The sequence below is a fragment of the Pinus tabuliformis genome, chromosome X (genome assembly GCF_031772625.1).
Source record: "Pinus tabuliformis cultivar Carrire ecotype Pingquan chromosome X, CPIR1, whole genome shotgun sequence".
Lineage (NCBI taxonomy): Eukaryota > Viridiplantae > Streptophyta > Pinopsida > Pinales > Pinaceae > Pinus > Pinus tabuliformis.
The window spans coordinates 469,667,254-469,689,341 of NC_142308.1; the positions used below are offsets into that span (position 1 = coordinate 469,667,254).

A 22,088-nucleotide genomic window follows, 5' to 3' on the forward strand; every position below is an offset into this window, starting at 1 on the left:
CCTCCACCACCGTTCCACATTAATTGCTTCTAGGACAGCCCTCCGGCCTGGATAGGACTCAGCATCCACCGAAAAACACTAACGCGACCCAGGACCTGCATTAATGCCATAGTCATTTGAATTTTGAAAACGCCCACCCAAATTCCAGATATTTTAATTCCTAATTAGACTGCTTCCTAGTTAGACTACTCCTCAGAATCACAGATCTGTGATGTGCAACTGGTACAAACACCGTAGCAGACGTCGATTTTGTTGTCAAAACACTCACAAATCTTTGTGAGAATGACCATCATTCTAATGCCAGGAGTTCAATACTAGAGTTCCAGGCTTATTTCTCTGATCTGCTTTCCAATGACTTGAATGGCCTCTTCAATTTGTTGGACCCACCTGGGCATTCTCCATATTTTATTGCGGGTGTACCTGGATCCTTTTGCAGCGTTCTGTTTCCGAGATCGACCATTCATATCTGCTTCTCTGTCATGGCGCTTCATTGGTTTTCAGAGGTGAGATATGACAGATTATTATCGCACCGAATTAAATTATCTGATTACATTATTTTCATAACTCGGAATTTTCAACCAAGTAATATTATCATTATTGCAGGTGCCTCAGGCTGTTGTGACGAAGGATTCGCCCTTATATAATAAGGGAAGAGTGTGGATTAATGGAGGCAGGCAGGATGTGGCAGAAGCTTATTCAAAGCAATCCGAAAAGGACCTCACCACTTTTTTCAACTGCAGAGCTCAGGAGATGGCACCGGGAGGCGTGCTCTTCTTCTGCATGATGGGCAGACCAGACAGTTGGTCTCCTGTACAACAAGTTTCTGTGGGAGGCGAATTCTGTGGCCAGGACTTTGAAGAGGCATGGGATGAATTGGTGACACAGGCAAGCTGACAGACAATTAAGTCTTAAATTATTATTAAATCATTTATAGTTAACAATATAGATCTGTTTACAGAGAATCTGGATATTAATGCATGAATGTGTTGGTGTTTTGATATGGAGTGCAGGGGATTATTGGCAGAGATTTGAGAGATTCTTTCAACCTTCCATGGTATTTTCCTAACCCAGATGAGCTGAGACAGGCAGTGGAGAAGTGTGACGATTTTGTGATTGAGAACCTGCAAGTGTGCGAGGGGGTGCCGAGCATGAGCGAGGAGGATTTTGAAGAGTATATTAAGGACCCAGCGATGTTTGGGTGTATGAAATCCAATCTGGTAAAGAGCTTTGTTGGCACTTTGGTTGAAGCCCACATTGGGAAGGACTGTACAGATATGTTTTTTCGGGTATTTTCCGAAAAGGCCGCAGCGTTTCTGCAGTGCAATCCACCTTCCAGACTGGTCACAAATTTGTGTTATCGTTAGAACGACCGGTTCGATTTGTTATAGAAGTGATATTTGGCAAGGCCCGGGGAGCTGTAGTGATATTTGGTATGCCTATGCAATTCATAAGCACTTCTTCACATGGAAAGTGTATGTATTTAACAAAATATAACTCCTTTATCAAAACCCGAATTTATTTTCCAATTGCAGAATGAGTCTTTATTTGTCAACGACGCTTAAACTAATGCCGATAAACATATGTAAACTCCACATGGCGATGCACTATTTAAATGCTCTCAGATTAAGTTTTACTGGTTTTTATTTTCGCCCGTTCATAATAATGTAAAAATATATAATTTCCTCCTTATTATTATTATTTTTTACTTAAAAAAAATATAATTTCTTTATTATTATTATTTTATGTAAAGGGAAATTGTTATTTTATGTTTTTGTAATTGAATAAGTTTTATGTTATTATTAAAAATATTTTTATCTTTAATACTAATGTTTTTTTAATATTTATTAAATTAAATTTTTAATAATTAATAATATTATAATATTCATAAATTCTCTTTTTATTGTGGTTTCTTCCCGATCTGCTCTGCAGTTTTTTCTAGATATGCGGTTTCTTCCAAACGGTGGCTAGCTATACCTCTTCCAAACTAGTGGGCTATATATCTGTGGTTTCTTCCAAACGGTGGCTAGCTTCTTTTATGGGAGATCACCGTAGATTTGGCTAGATATGCATGAGAAGAACCCAGATCTGTGAGCTATTAGTTATTGGAGGTGTTTTCTACTCTTTCTTCTGTCTTTGCATAAATAGACCTGCGGCTCTTGCTGCTGTGTACAATTTAGTTATTGGATAGATCTGCAGTATATGTCAGATCACCGTAGATTTGGTTAGCTCCTGTGGCCTTCTCTTCAGCAATCTTTTATACTCAGCACGAGAGCATTCTCCAGATGGCTCCCAGCTTCGCGAAAATAGTTGCTGGCTCAGTTCCGTCCGCCTCTGGGGGGCAAGCTCCAGCGCATATCGTCAGTGAAGCCCCAGCTCCCACTGTCCAGGTGGTCCAGGCCTCACTCGATGAGGCTTTGAAGTTCTCTGAAAGTGCTCTAATCTGTAGATTCAATGGTTTTTGGCTGCGGCTAACAGCTCTACACAGTTGGATCTCGGAGGTATGGAAGCCTCTAATCCCTGATGCAATTAATATCTATCCCTGTGCTAAGGGTTTTTTTATAGTAGATTTTGAAAACCCTGAAAGCAGACAATGTATTCTAGATTTCGGCCCTTGGTTTTGGGAAAAATCAGGCCTATTCATGAGGCCATGGAACCCATCTTTCGATCTCTCAACAACAGTCATAACCTTAACACCAGTTTGGGTGAGATTGCCAAACCTACCCTTGCATCTCTGGAATTTCTCTTCGCTAAAAGCCATTGGAAATGCAATTGGAAAATTTTACTGCAGGTGCCCAGAAACAGAGGAATATGCCAGAACCACCTATGCACGCATTTGTGTGGAAATGGACTTCAGTGCCGGATTCCCAGCTGAAATACATCTAACAAGTAAAGACTATGTGTGGAATCAGAAACTCGATTATGAAAGTGTCATCTTCAGGTGTCAATCTTGCTTTGAGACAAGCCACCTAGCCAAAAATTGCCCAAAAGCCTCCAAGAAAAATTCTGCTAGAAAAAATCACCAGAGATCTACATGTGGGAAAGAGCACAAAGAGAACACTACACTGTCATCAAAGAGGAATACTCTCAAGAAAACTCTAAATCACAAGAAATCGGGCAAGAGAGAAACATCTCTCAAGACAAGCAGGGGGAAGCCCTGCCCAACAACAAAAGAGTGAACTTGACAACCCCTCAAGCATCAACAGTTATAAGGACTCGAATACGCACAAAATAAATCTTCATTTAACAGCAATGCAGATCTCCTAGACCAAACTTCTTCTCCGACTATCTTCAAAAAGGACGAACAGAGTGGATCGCGAACCTAAGACATCAATGTCCCAAGAACCAGAAGAGATGAAGGAGATGCAAGATAAAGAAAGTTGGAAGACGGGTAGAGGAAAAAAAGAAAGCTAGAGCACCAATCTCGCCAAGAAAGACGAGGAGCCAGAGAATTAGAAACTAAAAAAATTATAAGTCTGATAGACCAATTTGGTCTCAGTGGACGTTAACCACCATCATCATCAAATAATAATGATATTTTTTATTTATATTATAATAATTTGATTTTAAAATTATATTTTTTAATTAAAAATATAATTTTTATAAACAAATTATATAAATTTCAAAAACCATTTTAAAAATAAAAATAAAAAGTAATTGACAACTTTTTAATAGCATAAATCTATATTAGTTGTTTCACTGCTCTGGTATGAAAGGACAATGATTTGTTTATCAAAATATTTGCATAGTTCATTATATATATGAAATTAGTAGTTAAAATATTTTTTAAAATTTTATTAATTCCAAATTAATAGAGTAATGAATGGATTTTATTAAAATTATAGAAATATAGAAAGTTTACACTTCTTAACATTTTACTATGCTAGAGTTTTTAACATATTTTGGTACTACTTTGTACCACTAAACATATGGTAAAAATAAATGTAATTAAGATTTTTTTAAATTAGAAATCTTTAAATAGCAAAGAAATAAATTAAAATATAAAAAGCAAGAGAAAACACTGATGACTAATGAAAAATCTAAAAAAGAAATTCAATTGTTTTATGGTTAAAAGTAAGTATGATAATGAATGGAAAGAAAATATTAATTATGGAAAAATATTAAACATAATTAATTGTATTTCATAGTGCTCAATGTTTTATTGAGAAAACAAAAAAATTCTCAAATATTTTCAATTTCTAAAGACACTGGGTAATTACAACTGTGTTTTTTTAAACAATTTTTAATTCAAACATCCCTAATAAAAAAATTAGAAAATCAAATTTTCCATTCTTCCAAAGGTGTAGCTTATAGCAGGTAATGTTATCACGATGTTTGCAACGCCATGTGGAGTTTACGTATGTTTATCGGCATTAGTTTAAGCGTTGAAGACAAATAAAGACTCGTTCTTTATTTGTATGTTCAGTTGCAGAGAAATCTATTTATCCTTGGCTAGGATTGTTGAATCGAATACGATCTAGAATTGGAAGCAAGATCTGCGAAGCTTTAACCAGTGTTTATCATGTTCTTTGGACAGGACAGTTTTAAATCTCCCGACAGTTATAATTTCAATGGGCATGACAAGATTCTCAGTCTAGTTTCCGATCATGATGGTCTTAAAATCTTTAGTGTGAACAAGGTGATGCTTATAATTACTATTGGTCTGAAATGGAAGCGTTGAAAAGGTCATCCCATCCTCTGAAACCAGATTGCCTCCACTGCCAGTTGGATAAATAGACTTTGTTGGCAGTTATATGAAACATGCGGGATATGAAATTATAGATTCGGCTCTTCCTGGAATATGTAGCCTAGTCTCCAGAAGGAAGGAAAAGTGATTCTCATGCAAAACTTAACGGAAAATGCTCCCAATGGGGCGAATTCTGGTCTCATTACAGAGAAAGGAGAATCACTACCAAGCCTTCCTATTCCACAGTCTGCATCAAAACAAATGTCTGTGGTTGAATGGGCACTACAGTCTCCAAATAGGCATACACAGACAAATGGAGAGCTTCTATTGAAAGAATAGATTACGTAGAAGGTTTGCAACTATGAACATGAAGCTCGGTCTTCAAATGAGCTAGCACCAATTCAGACAATCTCTAAAGAAGGTGGGTTTCGCTGCAGTAAGCAGGATGATTCTCATTGAAAAGAAAATTATTTGGCAAGAGGTTAGAGTGCGTTTGTCGAACTAAAACCTGTAGGCATTTTACGGAGTTGCAATCTGCCACTTCCGGCGTTTCAACAGGTTGCATCTCTGGTTTTCCTCCTGGAGCTTTTAATTTCTGTGCATTTGCTTTGAATGGAAAATGTCCTTTTTGAGCTTTTTTTAATCCAGTGAATCCGCATTGGTTATGTGACATCCTTGTTCTTGGTGGGAATTTTCTTATGGTACAGAGGATTTCTTCCCGACGGACAATCAGTGGGAGTGAAAATCTTGAATTCTTTAACCAAAACAGAGCAAGTGCTGCTTTCCGAAGTTGAGATTTTTATTCTATTGAAGCACACCCACATCATTATATTTTTTATCATGTAAAAATATCAAGCGGTAGTCACTGTAGCAATTACAGCGTCATGTATTGTATGGCGGAGTCTTTCATTTTCTATTTTCTGAGATTTGGTTATAGCCCTCTCTATGGAATATACATATAGCCCTCTCTGGCAAGGAGAAGCCAATGGCGGTGTTTAAGAAGCCAGAGACGCCAATGTTCCGGACTCTTTCATTTTTTATTTTCTGAGATTTGGTTATAGCCCTCTCAATGGAATATACATATAGCCTCCCACAGAAACTTGTTGTACAGGAGACCAACTGTCTGGTCTGCCCATCATGCAGAAGAAGAGCACGCCTCCCGGTGCCATCTCCTGAGCTCTGCAGTTGAAAAAAGTGGTGAGGTCCTTTTCGGATTGCTTTGAATAAGCTTCTGCCACATCCTGCCTGCCTCCATTAATCCACACTCTTCCCTTATTATATAAGGGTGAATCCTTCATCACAACAGCCTGAGGCACCTGCAATAATGATAATATTACTTGGTTCAAAATTCTGAGCTATGAAAATAATGTAATCAGATAATTTAATTCTGTGTGATAATAATCTGTCAGATCTCACCTGACAGAAAGCCAATGAAGCGCCATGACAGAGAAGCAAACATGAATGGTCGACCTCGGAAACAGAACGTTGTAAAAGGATCCGGGTACACCCGCAACAAAATATGGAGAATGCTCAGGTCGGTCCAGCAGATTCAAGAGGCTATTCAAGTCATTGGAAGGCAGATCAGAGAAATAAGCCTGGAACTCTAGCATTGAACTCCTGGCATTAGAATGATGATCATTCTCACAAATATTTGCGAGTGTTTTGACAACAAAATCGAACTCTGCTACGGTGTTTGTACCAGTTGCACATCCCAGATCTGTGATTATGAGAGGGAGTAATCTAACTAGGAATTAAAATATCTAGAATTTGGGCGGGCATTTTCAAAATTCAAATGACTATCGCATTAATGCAGGTCCTGGGTCGCGTCAGTATTTTCCGGTGGAGGCTGGAGTCCTTTCCAGGCCGGAGGGCTGTCCCAGAAGCAATTAATGTGGAATGGTGGTGGAGGGTGGCGGAGTTGGCGGAGGGCGGAGGAATTGTCGATCGCTGGAGCTAGGGGTTTTTCGGGCCACGATGGAAACCGAGTAATTCCTCCACCTAGTTAGACTATTCCGAAATTAAATTCATTTCGATAATTAACTATTCCTGTAATATTTTAGAGTTCGAATTTTTAAAATAACATTAATGTAGGATTCAATTATATTTTTTAAAACGTCATGAAGAAATGTGAAAATTAGCATCTATTCAGATTTTCCCATTAATTTTCTTTAGGAAAATGTTTACACAATCCAATCACCTAATCACTGGTATATGAAAGTGTTGCGGAGACAGTCCCTTTCACTATGCCTGCAACAACGACATCACACCATTATCATCATCACTTGCAGATCTTACGCAAAATAAGAGATAAAAACAACTTGTTGCCACAGAATAGTCTTCATTCCCTGACCATATAGTTCACTTTAAGTACGACTGAACTGAATTGTGCGAAATATTTTCATTGTATTTGCTATAATCTTATGTGGAAGAATATTTTAGAAATCCGAATTATAAGAGTGAAGTCAGTGGTTAGACTAGTTTATTTCTAGAGCATTTCCAAAATATTTTGAAATATGCAATTATCTTTCCAATACATAATAATGCAACTTCTTTACAATGAAGGAATATTGGACTACCACCTTTGTAATATTGGTTACTTCACTCAATTTCGAGAGCAATATCTTACGTGTTAATTTTTATTTTTTATTTTTCTAATAGAAATTTAGAGACATTTATAAAGGGTTTGTTGTAGCATAAAGTGTTAGGGACCGCGACAACATTAAGAGTAAAGACTATTACTCAGAGTAAAAATGATCACTCTAATCCCTAGACACTTTGCCCAACAACAAAACCTTTAATGAAATATTTGAAGGTAACTTTAAGAGAATAATTCTTCGATAACAAATACCATAAATCATGAAGCAATTACTTACCGCGGAACTCTTTGTGCAGCGTTTGGATTAATGGAGCAAGGCAATTTATTGTGCCACAGTCATGAGTGCAAAGTGGAGTGAAGTCATGTTATCGTGTCAAAATCAAGTAAAGGATGCATATTATTATTGTATAAAATCAAGTAAAGGATGCATATTATTATTGTATTATTGTTTTTATCAGAAAGAAAAAGTTGAATATATCATATTGAGATAATATAAAAGTCTAGATTTATAAAAGATGGTTGATGAGCTGATAGGACTTAATCTTAACACAAGGATTGGAGAATAGAAAGACAATTCTCCACGAGGGAACTAAAAGCAGAAAATATATTAACAAATATAAACAAAAGATCAAAAACGGATACATCATAAGTCATATTCTATGAAAAACACAGGTTATGAGCAAAATTGAAACTAAATCACTGACCATAGACCATAACCTGTCAAAAAAAAAAGCAACAAATGAAAAAATAAAACAACCTGTCAAAAAAGAAAGCAACACAAACAAATGAAAGAAATAAAACCAAAGATAAGCCGAAAATGGATCATAAGCCCGGAATGCGATATTCTTATCGCTTGCGTTTTGGAGAGATTGAAAAATAATAATAAAAATAGCTTCGTGCTGAGAAACCAGAAATCAAACATCCTCTCAAACACACAAACACAAAATAACCCTACACCACTAAAATTTAAATCTAAACTATTGGAACACATTCAGCCCAACTGCAAATCTTTCTCGTTTTGCCCTCGTAAACCTCAATGGTCACGGTATATATATAGTATACGTTATATATATAGTATACTGATATCAAATTCTGCGTTATAAAGAACTGACATGACTCTGAGAAATATATATGGCCCTACCCCCATTCGCATCAGGGGCTTTAAATACGCCCTCCACATCAGCATCAAATGTACCTAGAATGCGCCCTCCACATCAGCATCAAATTTACCCAGAATTGAGTAATACTTGAGAAGATGAGCAGCCTACACTCACGTTTATATATTTGGAGTAGTGAATGAATTTTGTGGATAGTCAAGGTTGTTGGAATTTGGTTAAAAAAATTCAAAAAATTTTGTAGATGCAGTGTTTGAATCATGTTTTTGATGGCGGAAATGTTTCAGCACCATCAAAAACCTCTAATGCACCTAAAATTATAAAGTTTGATAGCTTTTATTTGGATTTACAAAAATCTCTTCCAGATTTTTTCAAAATAGGCTAAAATTAGAGAATTAGTTAACTGAGAATCCGGACAAAAAAATTTCAAAAAACCCTGTAGATTCATTGTTTGAATCATATTTTTGATGGCGGAAATGGATTTAGCACCATCAAAAACTTCTAGAGCACCTAAAATTATGAAGTTTGACAGCTTTTATTTGGATATACAAAAATCCCTACCAGATTTTTTCAAAATATGGTTAAACTTAGAGAATTAGTTAACTTAGTGTTGACCATTGAATCAAGTCTAGTCATGGATGAAGAGTTAAGTGCAGTTTATATTTAGAGTGTGAATTAACTAAGATAAGTGTATGCCTCTCAAGATTTTAGACAAGTCACTAGTTGGAAAAAATTAAATACCCTTTCCCAAATTCATTGTAAAAATCAAGTTGTGTGATTACTAAAAAAATCGCAACTTGTATGTTTTGACTATAAATTTATGTTTTATCTCCTTTACCTTTCCAACAGTGATATCATACATTTTCGACAACAGTAGTAGTGTCATTGATGGCAACGACTTCACCTGTCCAACAGTGATATCATACATATTCGACACCAGTAGTAGTGTCATTGATGGCAACGACTTCAACAGGCGAGCGCTTCTGGCCTCTATTTATGAATTCAACCATGAACGCCGAACGGACCACTTGCGACGTTTTACAGAATTGGAAATCCCTTCTTATTTTCGTTTCTAGCTCCAATTCGGCCAGCGAAAGTTTGAATGAAGAGTGATAGTTATGCCTCGTAAAGAACTAGCGAACGAAAGAACAAACCAAGCGAAGCGGTTCCTGCAATACCCAACCAGGCGAGCGGATCAGTTGCATAAATGGCAGAAACTTCGCATCAGTTGAAATCACCAGCATAATCCGCATATCCAGCCGGGTAGCTCGCAAAAGCGGAAAATAACGCGGTGAAAGACACTCGCCTATCAGCGTAATGACCGGCATATCTTACTATGATAATCCGCGTAGCTTCTGATAAGTCGCATATCCAATGCTGATAAGCCGCATATCCATTTATAATTAGCGTATCGCGATAAGTCGCGTATCGTTCCATGATAATTCGCGTAAAGGCAGTTAGAGTTCGCATAACCATAAATAATCCGCTATTCAGCCGAGATTACTCATATTTTCCGCTGAGATCCCTCGCATAAACCGTAAAGACAAATAACATATCAGTGTAATGATCCGCATATCATGCGGTGATAATCCGCGTATCCCTCATTAACGGACACAATTGGCGGTGATAAGTCGCGTATCAGTGTAATGGTGTGCATATCCTGCGGTTATAATTCGCGTATCGAATCATTAATCGCGTTCCACGGATCTTAATTCGTATATCACATGATAACTCGCGTATCAACTGCTGGTAATTCGTATATCACATGATAACTCGCGTATCCACAGGTTATAATTCGAATATTTTGTGAAAAAGCGCATATCAGTTGATAATTCATATAAATACTGATAATGGCATATCTATTAACGATACGCACATATCCGAGGCGGTTAACTCGCATTTTCGGTTGTGGTAATTGCATATTCCGAGGTGATAATTCCACGTATTCGACTGAATTTAATCCCATAAACGAGAGCTCGCATATGCCGCGACATAACCCACATATCCAGTTCTGCGCGACCTTAACCTCAGAAGTAAAAATCGTCATGCAGGTCGAAAACTCCTAGTTCCTTCAGTTTGGCTTGAATGCCATGTACCAGCGTGCCATGTACCAGCGAGTCGATCCAGATTATCAGATTCTAACAAATATTGAGGCGTGTAAACCAGGGACGACCAGATTCTGCAGAGAGGAAAGGAAAGGAAAGGAGGAAGGGTTTTTGTAAATCAGCTACACAGCCTCCATTCACTCTTGAGGTAGGAGTATCCCCATCTGATAGAGTGCCTTTGAATCTTTGTAGAGGAATTCATTATAGTGTCGATAAGACTGGGACCATCGTTAGGGTTTAGGTATATCCTTGAAAAATGGTGTCTCTAACCTACAATTTAATTAGCTCTTCGGAATCGACAAGTTGAGCCATGGATGGATAGGGTACCTCCCATCGTACCTCACAGTGATGTTTTATGTCCTCTATGTGAACTCAATCTAGGAAATATTCATTCTAAAAATGGAAGAAACAATGACGCTGTGACCATCCAGACTCCAATTAATTTCCTGCAGCAACCAAATCTAGTTGCAGATTTTTGATATTTTGTTCGGCATTAGCAGTTGCTCTCATTATGTGTTGAGACCGCCATTTTGGGAGCGGCTTTGATTAAGATTTTCTCCCATTTAGGGACTTGGGCTCTTCTCGAAGGTAATCGAGCTTCCAATGCAACTTTAGATTTGTGTATGTTGCATATTTACAATTAATTAATTTTACAGAGAGGAATGGGAACCAATTATATTACCTTTTTTTGGCTCTCATTATGTGATGAGTGGGAGCGGGTTTGATTAAGATTTTCTCCCATTTAAGGACTTGGCCTCTTCCAGAAGGTAATCGAGCTTCGAAGGCAACTTTAGATTTTTGTATTTTGCATATTTACAATTAATTTTACAGAGAGGAATGGAGACTAATTATATTGCTTTCTTTTTTGGTTGCTCTCATTATGTGATGAGACCGCCATTTTGGGAGCGGCTTTGATTAAGATTTTCTCCCATTTAAGGACTTAGGCCTCTTCTAGGAGGTAATCGAGCTTCCAAGGCAACTTTAGATTTTTGTATGTTGCATATTTACAATCAATTAATTTTACAGAGAGGAATGGAAACTAATTATATTACTTCTTTTTTTTCAATAAGGAAAAAACTTTGGTTTCCATTAGATTAAGGAAAAGAAAACCAGTACATACTGTATGAGTGTCTATCATTTCAGCTTGCATATAAGCCAGATAGTGAGCAGCGAAAGCAACCAAAAGTGGTCATTGGACTCAGGCATAATAAGTGCAAACAGTGAGGGCCCCTCTAGGCACATCCAAAAAATAGCATGTAAAATGTCTATTAATAAGATTTGTACCTTTCGCCAAGTCTAGTATGGGGAAGTAATCCAGAAAAATAGTCAAAGTAGTAGTAGCAAAATAGATAAGAAAAACCATGTGATTGAGAAAGCTCGAAAAGAAAACTATAAAGTATTAAATAGGAGCTTGCATGTATCCAACATCCATGTGCAAATAGCCCGTCCAGAGTGTGATGAACATTTTGCCTAGAGGGTCCAGGATGCGCATCTTGGACATCTTATTTGTAGTGGTATTGTACTCTCGGTGGATGTGGTGGATCTGGACCTCCTGAAAAGACCCTTTGAGATGGTTAATATTCCGTAACTAGCTCTATATGTGTGGATGTTTTATGTATGCTAGGCCCTATACATGCTTTATAATGATCTGGGAGTCTCCATATACCTACAAAGTGGGGATGTTAAGGAAAACAACAAACCACATAAGACCCCATAGAGCAATGGCTTTTGCTTTCAAATTTGAGCCTAGCCCTCTTGACCAGTGGATGTTGTAGCTTTGGTTGTAGTCCATGCAAATCCAAGACCCATAGCCACATCTCCCATCCTATGCTGCACCATCAAAGAAACCCGCAAGGAAGGATATATTTGGTGCAGGTTTATGTTGTAAAATAGTCCTTTGAGTAGAATAAGTAGCCATTAGCAGTCCCACCCAAGAAATGATGTTATTGATACTCTTGTTCACATTTAAAACATGACCTTCGAAAATGATGGAGTTCTTGGCTCTCCATAATTCCCAAAAGATAACAATTGGAACATCCCTTAAAACTCATGATCTCTTGCTTCACCATATTAAACAATTGTCTATCATGACTTGTACATCATATTTCAAAGAAAAGAAACCCAAGATCCTATTCCATACTTGAGTAGCCCAAGGGCAGTGTAGGAACATGTGTGCATTATCCTCTTCATGTATATTATAGAAGGCACATATGCACGATCCATGTATGCCTCTCTTTTTCAAATTTTCCTAGGTTAGATTTTTGTTCCTCCAAGTCAACCAGGTGAATAAGATCATTTTAGATGGTACCTGTGCTCTCCAGAAAGTAGCAAACCATGATGGTTTCTGTATATTGTGTGTAGTGGAACAAATGTAAGAATGTGTATCAGGAACCGAAATAGCACCTTTATGTATCTTCTCATCCCACCCAACTTGGCCCCCTCTCCATTCCTGCGTACACCAGCGCTACGTAGTTCATTGATTATTGCCTCCCAGTTTTCTACACTTGTGCCGGTTAGCCCCATTTCCTCCACCTGCATCCAAATTGGAGTGATACCTTGCCATGTTTTAACGGGCTGGGCCAGGTAGAAAATACCCCTCCTGTTGAGGACATGGGTCAAGGTGGCGTTATAATGCTTTTCAATTCTAGATCCCAGAATTTGGTCCCTACCCAAAATGATATATGCCCCAAACCCAAAAGTCTAGCAATGTCTTCTTATAAGCCAAATCTTTACTTTGTTGAAGTTATTCCATATGGTAGACCCTTGTTTGCTCCCAATGAGCCCATCTCGCATCCACTGTCCAGCATGAACCCCCCTTAAATATTTTCATTTAATGATGTCAGTGAATAAACAGGTCCCAAAATTTGTGCACCAAAGGGATTTGACCAACAAATCCCATCTGAAAAATTTCATGTTTGGAAATCCCCATCCACCCAGCTTTTTAGGAATAGTGATATTATCCAATTTAGTAAGATGATATTTAAATGTTTTCCCGGAGCCAGCACATATAAATCGAGCCATGATAGCTTGTATCTTCTGGATTATCTTTGCAGGGAGGCAATATAAATGCGCCCAATATACTGCCAACTATTGTAGAACCAATTGTGTGAGTGTGAATCTACCACTCAGTGTTAATAATCAGTGTTCCCATCCCAAGATTTTCTTCTGGAACTTGTCTACAACCCACCACCAATCATTTACCTTATAATTATTAGGCTTGATTTAGAAACCCGGGTATTTAGACCATAACTAATGTGCACTACCTCAATAACAACAGGTTTTTTATATATTTAATATCCTCTGTCTTTCCTGCCTTAAATAATAGAATGGATTTCCCTTTGTTGATCACTAGTCCAGAGGCGCTGTCGAATCTATAGAATATGTTGAATAAGGTATCCCAATATATCCTCAACATCATGCCAAATAGCAAGATGTCATCCACAAAGAAACTGTGAGTGACTTTGATATTTCAACCAACTGGCAAGCCACTAAACCCATCCTCCACACATGCATGTCTGATTTTGTGGCTGAGTCCATCCATAATAAGTATGAATAGTAATGGAGACAGAGAACATCCTTGTCGAAGACCCCTACCTGCTCCAAATAAATTGGTGGGGTAACCATTGATGATTACAGCATAATTGACAGAGGTGACACATGCCATAATCCACTTGATATTCCCATTCTCCAAACCAATCTTATGTAGAATAGTGTGCAAGAACGCCCAATCAACATTGTCATATGCTTTTTGTAAGTCGATATTCATGGCTATTGCTTCCATTTTCCTTATGTGGATTGAATGCATGCATTCCTATGTCATGGCCACTGCATCGTGTATTAATTTGTCCTGCAAGAAACCAAATTGTTTCGGAGAGATATGTGTGGACATGGTGTGCTTGATCCTATTTGTGATGATCTTTGATATAATCTTGTATATCAGATTGTAGAGGGAGATGGACCTATAATCAGCAAAAGAAGACAGTTCATTGTTTTTTGGAATAAGGGCAATGAAACTAGAGTTGATAACCCCCAGGATGTGCCCCTGTCTTCTAGATTCTTCAACCATGCAAACTAGATCTGGTCCAATCATATCAAAGAAATGTATGAAAAACTCAATCATCCACCCATCAGGTCCTGGGCACTTGTCTTTCATGAAGGACTTAAGTACAGAAAGTACCTCCTCGAGATTGACCAGCCTGTGCAGATCTTCATCGATCTCTTCATTAAACATAGAAGGATATGTTTCCACCCCCCATATTTGATCCTCTGCGCCATTTAGCCCACGACGCTTATAGGCATCCTAAAAAAAAATTACAGCCTCACTCTAGATGTCTGATATGGAGTGTACCACATTCCCATTTGTGTCCTTGATCTTCCAAATAGAGTTTGTGTGTCTTCTGTAGTTGGCATATCTATGAAAAAAATTGGTATTTCTATCTCCTTCTTCGATCCATAGCGCCCTGATTTTCAGTCTCCATGTGACCTCTTGAATGTGGAGGATCTTTTGTGTTTTTTTCCTCTAGGCTCTTAATGTTCCTTAATAGTTCCTAGGATGGGTTCCCCTCATCCAATTCCCTTCCTAGCTTTTCCAATTGTGATTTAATATCTGCCATTTCCCTACACATATTCTTTTTTTTCCTTTTCTTCCATATCTTGACCTCCCCTTTAAGGGCAAGTAGTTTATTGTGAATGGAAAACATTGGGGAGAATACATCATACCTGTGATCCCTCCAAAATTCTTGTATCAGTCCATTAAATTCCTCATACTCAAGCTAGACACGATTACATTTAAATGACATCCCCAGTCGGTCCTCATTCCTCCTCCATCGAAGTGTAATAGGCAAATGGCCAAAGATGTAAGTTTTAAGTACATCTGATTGTAAGTAGACCATCTTCTCAATAATGTCCTCATTTACCAGAAACTTGTCCAAGCATTTGGCAATGTATTGTTGGCCTTCCCTGCCATTGTGCTAGATGGGAACAAAAATTTGTGGTCTGATGTCCAGCAAATTACAATCACAGAAAATGGACTCAAGTCTATCCGCCATTGGATCCCTCCTATGAACAGTGCCTCGACATTCATCCAACATGAAGGTGGCATTTATATCTCCTGCCACAATGAGGGATTCAATTTTTAGGAGACCAGTGGCTTCCATCTTGTTCCAAAAAAAGTATTTATCCCGATATGGAGTATTAGTATTAAGAATACGGACTCTACCAGGAACACCTCTAATTTCTCTAGATAGGAGTATGCTAAAAAGACAATGGTGTGCACAAAAATGTGCCTAGCAGGGATTTTAGAGGGCCACCAAGCCGCCCGAGATGCCATTTGAGTCCACGACAACCATCTCCCATGTTGGAATCATTTTTCGAAAATAAACAAGGGCTTTATGAGCATTGGTCATGGATTCTTGTAGCAGAATGATAATAGGGTTTACAGAGGCAAAAAGATCTATGAGGGATAGGAATTTCAGAGGGTCCCCCAAATCCCGCATGTTCAGAGAAAGGCGGAGGATCATGGGGCCAGGTTTGCGGATGACGTTGCTCTAAGGGCCCAAGGATCATAGGAAGCACCATTGGGGATGTCCACGAGGGAGGCAGAATCAACAAAAGAAAAGGATGTGACCTTGGGACGTTCATGGAAGTGGTGGCTTCCCCTTTTGTCCTTTCGTCTCACAGTGATATTTAGGGTTGAATCAGGGCTAATGTGTGGTGATATCTATGGACGTTCCCTTTAGATGGTAAGAGGTTGTATTTCCAAAATTGGGTTATTGAGCAGGAGCTCAATGTCACTATTGGTCGAGTTTCTGGGAGAAGATATAGGTGAATGTGGAGAGAGGGGGGAGGCAATCAAGTCCGGGTGGACATGAGAGGGTTTCTTATCCAGATTTTTCAAGAGAGAAAGTGCGGGGTTTGGCTCCATGGGATCGATGGCCCGCACAAGAGCTTCATGCGAGGGAGATGAGTGAGATCATGCCTCAGGGGGGAATATTGGTAGAGGTATCATATACATGTGAGATCATGGGAAGATTAGCAGGAGGGGGCATTAAGGGGGTGGCACATACATAGTAGGCGAAGAGTCTGAAGAGTCCGTTTACATATAATCAGACTTTAAAGGCAAAGATTGTGACAGAGTACCTGAAAAACCAGATTATGGGAGTAGGCAATCCTGGTCAGAGTTCTTCATCCCTCCCTTAGATTGTTTTCCATTTATCCGTTCAACATCAACCCTAGCATCGAACCGATGTGCCTAGTTTTCCAACCCGCAGGATCTTCGCTAGCATTATTCCAAGACGTGTCTCATTAGATGACAGAAAAGACACCGAAAAGGAACACACCAGTAATCCAGCCTCTGATATATAAGAATGTTATCCCATGCCAAGTCGATTTTCCCCAGTAGTCTTCCAAAAAAACTTCATTTGATTAGAATCCAGGCCACCTGCTTGTCTCGAGCCCCCAAGCACTTAGGATCTGTGTAAACAAATTTTCCAATGGAGTTCCCAATCTCCATGAATACCCTCATGGTCCAGAACTCTATAGGAAGACCGGGAAACTTGAGCCAGAGTAATTTATTGCAGGGAGTGTCATGCAAAGGATTGAAACCAACATACCACTAGTGCAAAGCCAGGAAATCCCTCCCGTAAACCCAAGGCAGCTTAAGAATTTTTTCGAGGTCCTCCACATGTAGAAAATGAAAATTGTACCATTGGTTCATCAATCGACTCACCGTGGGAGAGTATCCAAGCATGGATTTCCATTTCGCCTCCACCCATGATCTCATTTTAGTTTCTTGCATGTCTGAGAAATATCAGCGCCCAACCAATGCCCTTTTCTACAAGATGATTACACGATCCAAAAGAACGTCATAGCCAAAACTCAGAAGTTTTGTCTGAGGATCAAGTTCGAGTGTTTTACATCGGTTCCGGGTCTTTGGGCCCCGTGCGTGTGTGTGGCAACCAGTTTGGGTGGAAGGGTCCGCATGTTGGACATCTATGTGATCAGAAGCATGAAGATGAGACTTGGTCGTAGGATTATCCATCTCCCCATATAGTGGAGGCCCCATCAGAGGATCTAGTAAGTGGCGATGGCCCAAGGGAAGTCCACGAGGATGCGCCAGCTCAACAGCCACCGTAGCACAAATGAAAGCTTCATGTTCTGACATGTCAGATCTAAAAAGTCTGATAGGTCCATATTTCATCAACAAGGGTAGTTAGACAGCAAAGCCAGTAAGGAGACGGCGGGGTAGGTGAGAGGTAGTAGGTGGTATGAAAGGAAGAGAAAATGTAGGTAGCCTGTGGTCCAGCCAGCTAGAGTGTCTGGAAAACAAAGTTAATGATGGTTCATCTAGGTTAGAGTAAAAAAACAAGTTGTCAAGTCAAGTGTAAAAAGGAATAATTGTATAGTACCCTCAACCTTAATATGGGTGAACCACATAATGCCCACGGCACTGAAAAGGCCTACCCCCTGCCGTCAAATAAACTTCCCTAAATGGAAATTTAATGTAACAGTAGGATGCAAGATCCAGAAATACCAACCCCGTATCAAGAGTGTCCGGATAAAGGATTAGAAAAAATGATCTCGGAATTGGTAACTGATGTAATGGAGGGTAATAAAAGTATGCCTCGAGAAAAACACCCGCAACAATGGAGCAAAAAATTGAAAGAGCCGGAGAGCGTTGCCGCTTAGAAACATCCGGTGAGCTCCCACCGGAAAACAGTTGCCACCCTAGAGAGCCGAGATTTTGTAGCAAGAGGAGATGGGAGAGGTAAATGCCCCTGTTATTAGGAGAAGTTAGTCTACACAGCAGAAACAACAACAACATCCAAAACACATCCACCATCAACTACAACAATTAAATCCAAAGTTCTTGAATGGTCGAGAGATGATGAATGAGTCAACCCACTTCTGCCAGTGGGAGAATTAGCCAGTGGTGGTGAAACAGGACCTCTAGTCGCGATATAGAGTGGGGCAGGAAACCCTGAGGATATTAACCCATAGCTGCATGTGGCCTTCGACGTAGGGTCCTCAATTGGTCACAAATAATGCAATATAGTAGGTAAATTGCAATCAGGAAAATGATAAGAATGTGGAGGAGCTCAGATTGGAGAATGAAAAGCATTTCCACGTGCAAGAGAGGCAAAATCCACCCAGCTCCGATCCATAAAACACCCAAAAAATACCAAGACGGTTGAGGTACTAGTCAAACCGCGAATGCTACTAGTATCATCCAAATACAAAACTTTCTTTGTGCATCACCTTACATAGACCCTTCTTACATCATAGAATAGACCATAGACTGAATAACAAAAGTGAGCACCAAAAAAACTAGCATATATAATGTGGTATATACCAGCACAAGACAGAGATATTCAAGTATCAAGACAACCACGTTCTCCCAAAAGACTAGGTTCTTACCATAGTATTCCACTAAATTGCATCAGCAGCAACATCCGGAAGCTGACCTCATTCACCATCTCCGTCAACAATTTCTTCACGAAAATGCTAATACTTGCAAGGATAAAAGTGATGCCTCCACTTTCCTTCACAAAGATAATAATCAACTATATTACTTTATTATATTAATATGTGATTCCTAAAACTTAATGTAAAAATGCAAATGTAGAATTAATTATATATATATACCAAAATTAGAAAGTTAAAACAATTTCATATTGATAAAAATTAAATTATTAAATATCATCACACAAATAAAAAAACCATAAAGGAAAAACCACTGTTAACTTATTTATTTGAATTTGAAAAGAGATATAAGAAAACAACAATATTGAAGTTAATATTGCTCTCTACTCATCTGAGTTTCAAAATCGAGATAGAAAACCATAATAATGAAGATATAGATAATGAATCTTTGAATCTGATAGAGTTGACCTTAGACTGCCTCCCTTTGAATTTTGTAGACGAGTTCCATATTTACTAATGTTTGGTCATTTCCATTTTTAATAGTTGGACGGGTCATATAGTTCTGGTGTACAGATGTTTTGCAATTAAGATTTAAAATAAATTTCTTTTGATTTAAGATTTAGTTTCTTCCTCATGGAATAAGTAATTATTTGAGACGACTTAATGTAAAATGCTAATTAATGATGTTTAAGTATTATTATAATTAACGTTATAGATGAATTGTAGAATATGAATAATTAAATATTTACAAATATTTTTTGAAATTTTAAATTAAATATATTTTTTTATAATAAGACATAAATTTTTTATTATTTAATAAATATTTTTTTTAACATATTAAATATAAACAATATTAATATATTTTATAGAAATAAATTGGTTTTGTTTTAAAATAAGAAATTTATCAAAAGATTTTAGTTTGAATAGTTTGGCAAAGAATTTGTTTACCTTTTTATGTTGATGGTCTCTTTTACGCGATACAATTTTAGATTGGTCTCTTTTTTTTGTGAAAACATGAATACTTTTTCTAGTTCAATTTAATTCCAATTATTGTGTGTTTAATTTTTCTATTAATTTTCTTAGATAATTATTTTATTTGTAAAGCAAAATCACGTTAGTTATTAATTGTTGGATCAAGTTATTTATGGTAGGAAAAGAAGGTTGGCACCCACTTATTTATTCAGGCCTTCAATAGCTTAGAGGCACATAGTTTGTATATTATTGAAGGTTGACACCCACCTATTTATTCAGGCCTTCACTAGCTTGGAGACACATAGTTTGTATATTATTGTTGTAATGGGTTTAATATTTCTATATAGTGATTTCAAGCTTTTCTTGAATGTTTTTTATATTCATTATCTTTCTCTAGATCCTCTATAATTGGGCCATTTATTTGATGTAAAATAGTAACTTAAAATGGTTCCTCCTAGCTCCCAAGGTGATTAAAAATGAATTGTAGGAGGGTTACCTCAGATCGATGAATTGTAGGAGGGTTTGCAAACCTTAAAGGAATATTGAAATTATTATCTTTGGAGGAATCTAGTTCGTTGATATTAGAGACATTATCTTATATTGAAGAGGTTGTTTTTGGTCGCTGGCTCGATCTTGGGAGGCCTTGTTTGAGTATTGGGTCTTGGAAGTCTCCTTTGAAATTGATTTTATATGAAAAGAGTTCTCTAGGTTTTCCCCATTGGAGGGGTTTTTCCCTAGCTTGGAGCCTATATCTTGTGTTCTCTTGTTGTGTTTGTGATCATTATTGTTTTGACAATTGTCTTGATGATCTGAACATAGTAAAAGAGGAAGAAGTAATAATAATATCACAAGAAGTTGTCAAGTAAGAGACAATCAATTAGAGAAACCCTAATTATATTGCCCTAATGATTTCTCAACATTATTATTATTATTATTTTATTTTGGTTTAAGCATGTTCTTCATGCTTAAAGAGTCAAAAGGGGTCAAAAGAATTTGTATTTGAGTCATGTCCCATTTGGACATTTGAAAAAAAAATAGTCAAAGAGTCAAACAAAGACCAAGTCGACCTATCTGGTAACTATTCAACCCTCCTATATACAAGTCAACTCAGCCTCTTGGAGATTCATTGATTCGTCACATCATCTTCTATATATTTCTATGATTAGTTAAGAAGAAAATGAGTCAAATTCATAAGAGAGAGAAGCAAGTCAAAGGAGAGAGAAGATCGAAGTTTTCTACCCTAATCCAGCTCACATTGTGGTATTATAGGCCTGAAATTTCAGGGGATGAAAATTTAGGGTTTAACCAACATTGACTTTTGTTGACTTTGACCTGATTGGAGGAGACTTGGAGGAGGGTTGACTTGGAATCTTTGTGACAGTTTTGGTTTTGGTCTTGGATTTTTGATATCTCATTTTGATATGATTTTGTAAGAGAAGGATTGATTGGGTTTCCCCATTGTGGGGTTTTGCTATGGCTTGGAGCCTAATTTCTGGTGTTCTTTGTCTCTTTATGATCTTTATGTTTTGCTTGATGAAGAGAACATAAAAGTTAATAAGGAGCCAACAAACATTTACAAGTAACTATCAAGAAGAGAAATCAAACCTAATTTATTCTATACTTGGTTTCTCAACATATCAAATCGTGTTAACCAATTCTCAATGGCATTCAAAATTTTGCAATCACAATCCCTGAATCTCATTCCAAGTGCAATACTTTTCATGACAAATTTAGAAGCTTTTTCCAATATGGGGAATAGTTGCATATCTGCAAAGCCCTAAGAATTCCAACAAAAATCAGACATATTTTCTCTATAAAATCATTGTTGGAGAAGGACCCAAATGGTAGTCACTTATACACTTTAGCTAAATTAGTAACTTAGCAGTCTTGGATACTTCCTATATGTAAGAACCACTTATAAATTTAATCCAATAAGTGAATATTTCCTTTCATAACCATGTAAGAAATGTGAATTCAAAAGCTAGTTGCGACCAACTTTAAGGGGAAACTTGAGTTGATCTCATCATAATTGACAGCACAAACCACAAGAAAGAAAATATTCCACGGAATTCCTAGATGGTCATAATCAACCATGTTAATGTGAAATGAAACCTCCTTGAGAAATTTGCCACTTTATCTTTGGTCAGCTTGCAATTATAAGAGCATCACAAGGAAGGGGATCTATAGAGCACCCA

At 37.7% G+C, this 22,088-nt stretch overlaps 1 protein-coding gene and 1 pseudogene across 2 annotated transcripts; one reads left to right on the forward strand and one right to left on the reverse strand.

The window, feature by feature from the left end:
* Window positions 1–464: 464 nt before the first annotated feature.
* LOC149140706 (gibberellic acid methyltransferase 2 pseudogene) lies at window positions 465–1,364 on the forward strand (annotated as a pseudogene). Its single transcript, XR_016265075.1, has 3 exons — window positions 465–503; window positions 604–885; window positions 1,011–1,364. The product of XR_016265075.1 is annotated as a gibberellic acid methyltransferase 2 pseudogene (transcript).
* A 4,375-nt stretch (window positions 1,365–5,739) lies between these two features.
* LOC149140707 (gibberellic acid methyltransferase 2-like) lies at window positions 5,740–9,832 on the reverse strand. The gene is made up of 3 exons (XM_089451048.1): window positions 9,634–9,832; window positions 6,106–6,401; window positions 5,740–6,000 (listed from the first exon to the last, which is right to left on the reverse strand). Exons 1-3 carry the CDS (start codon window positions 9,830–9,832, stop codon window positions 5,740–5,742), a joined length of 756 nt encoding a protein of 251 aa, XP_089307174.1.
* Window positions 9,833–22,088: the final 12,256 nt, after the last annotated feature.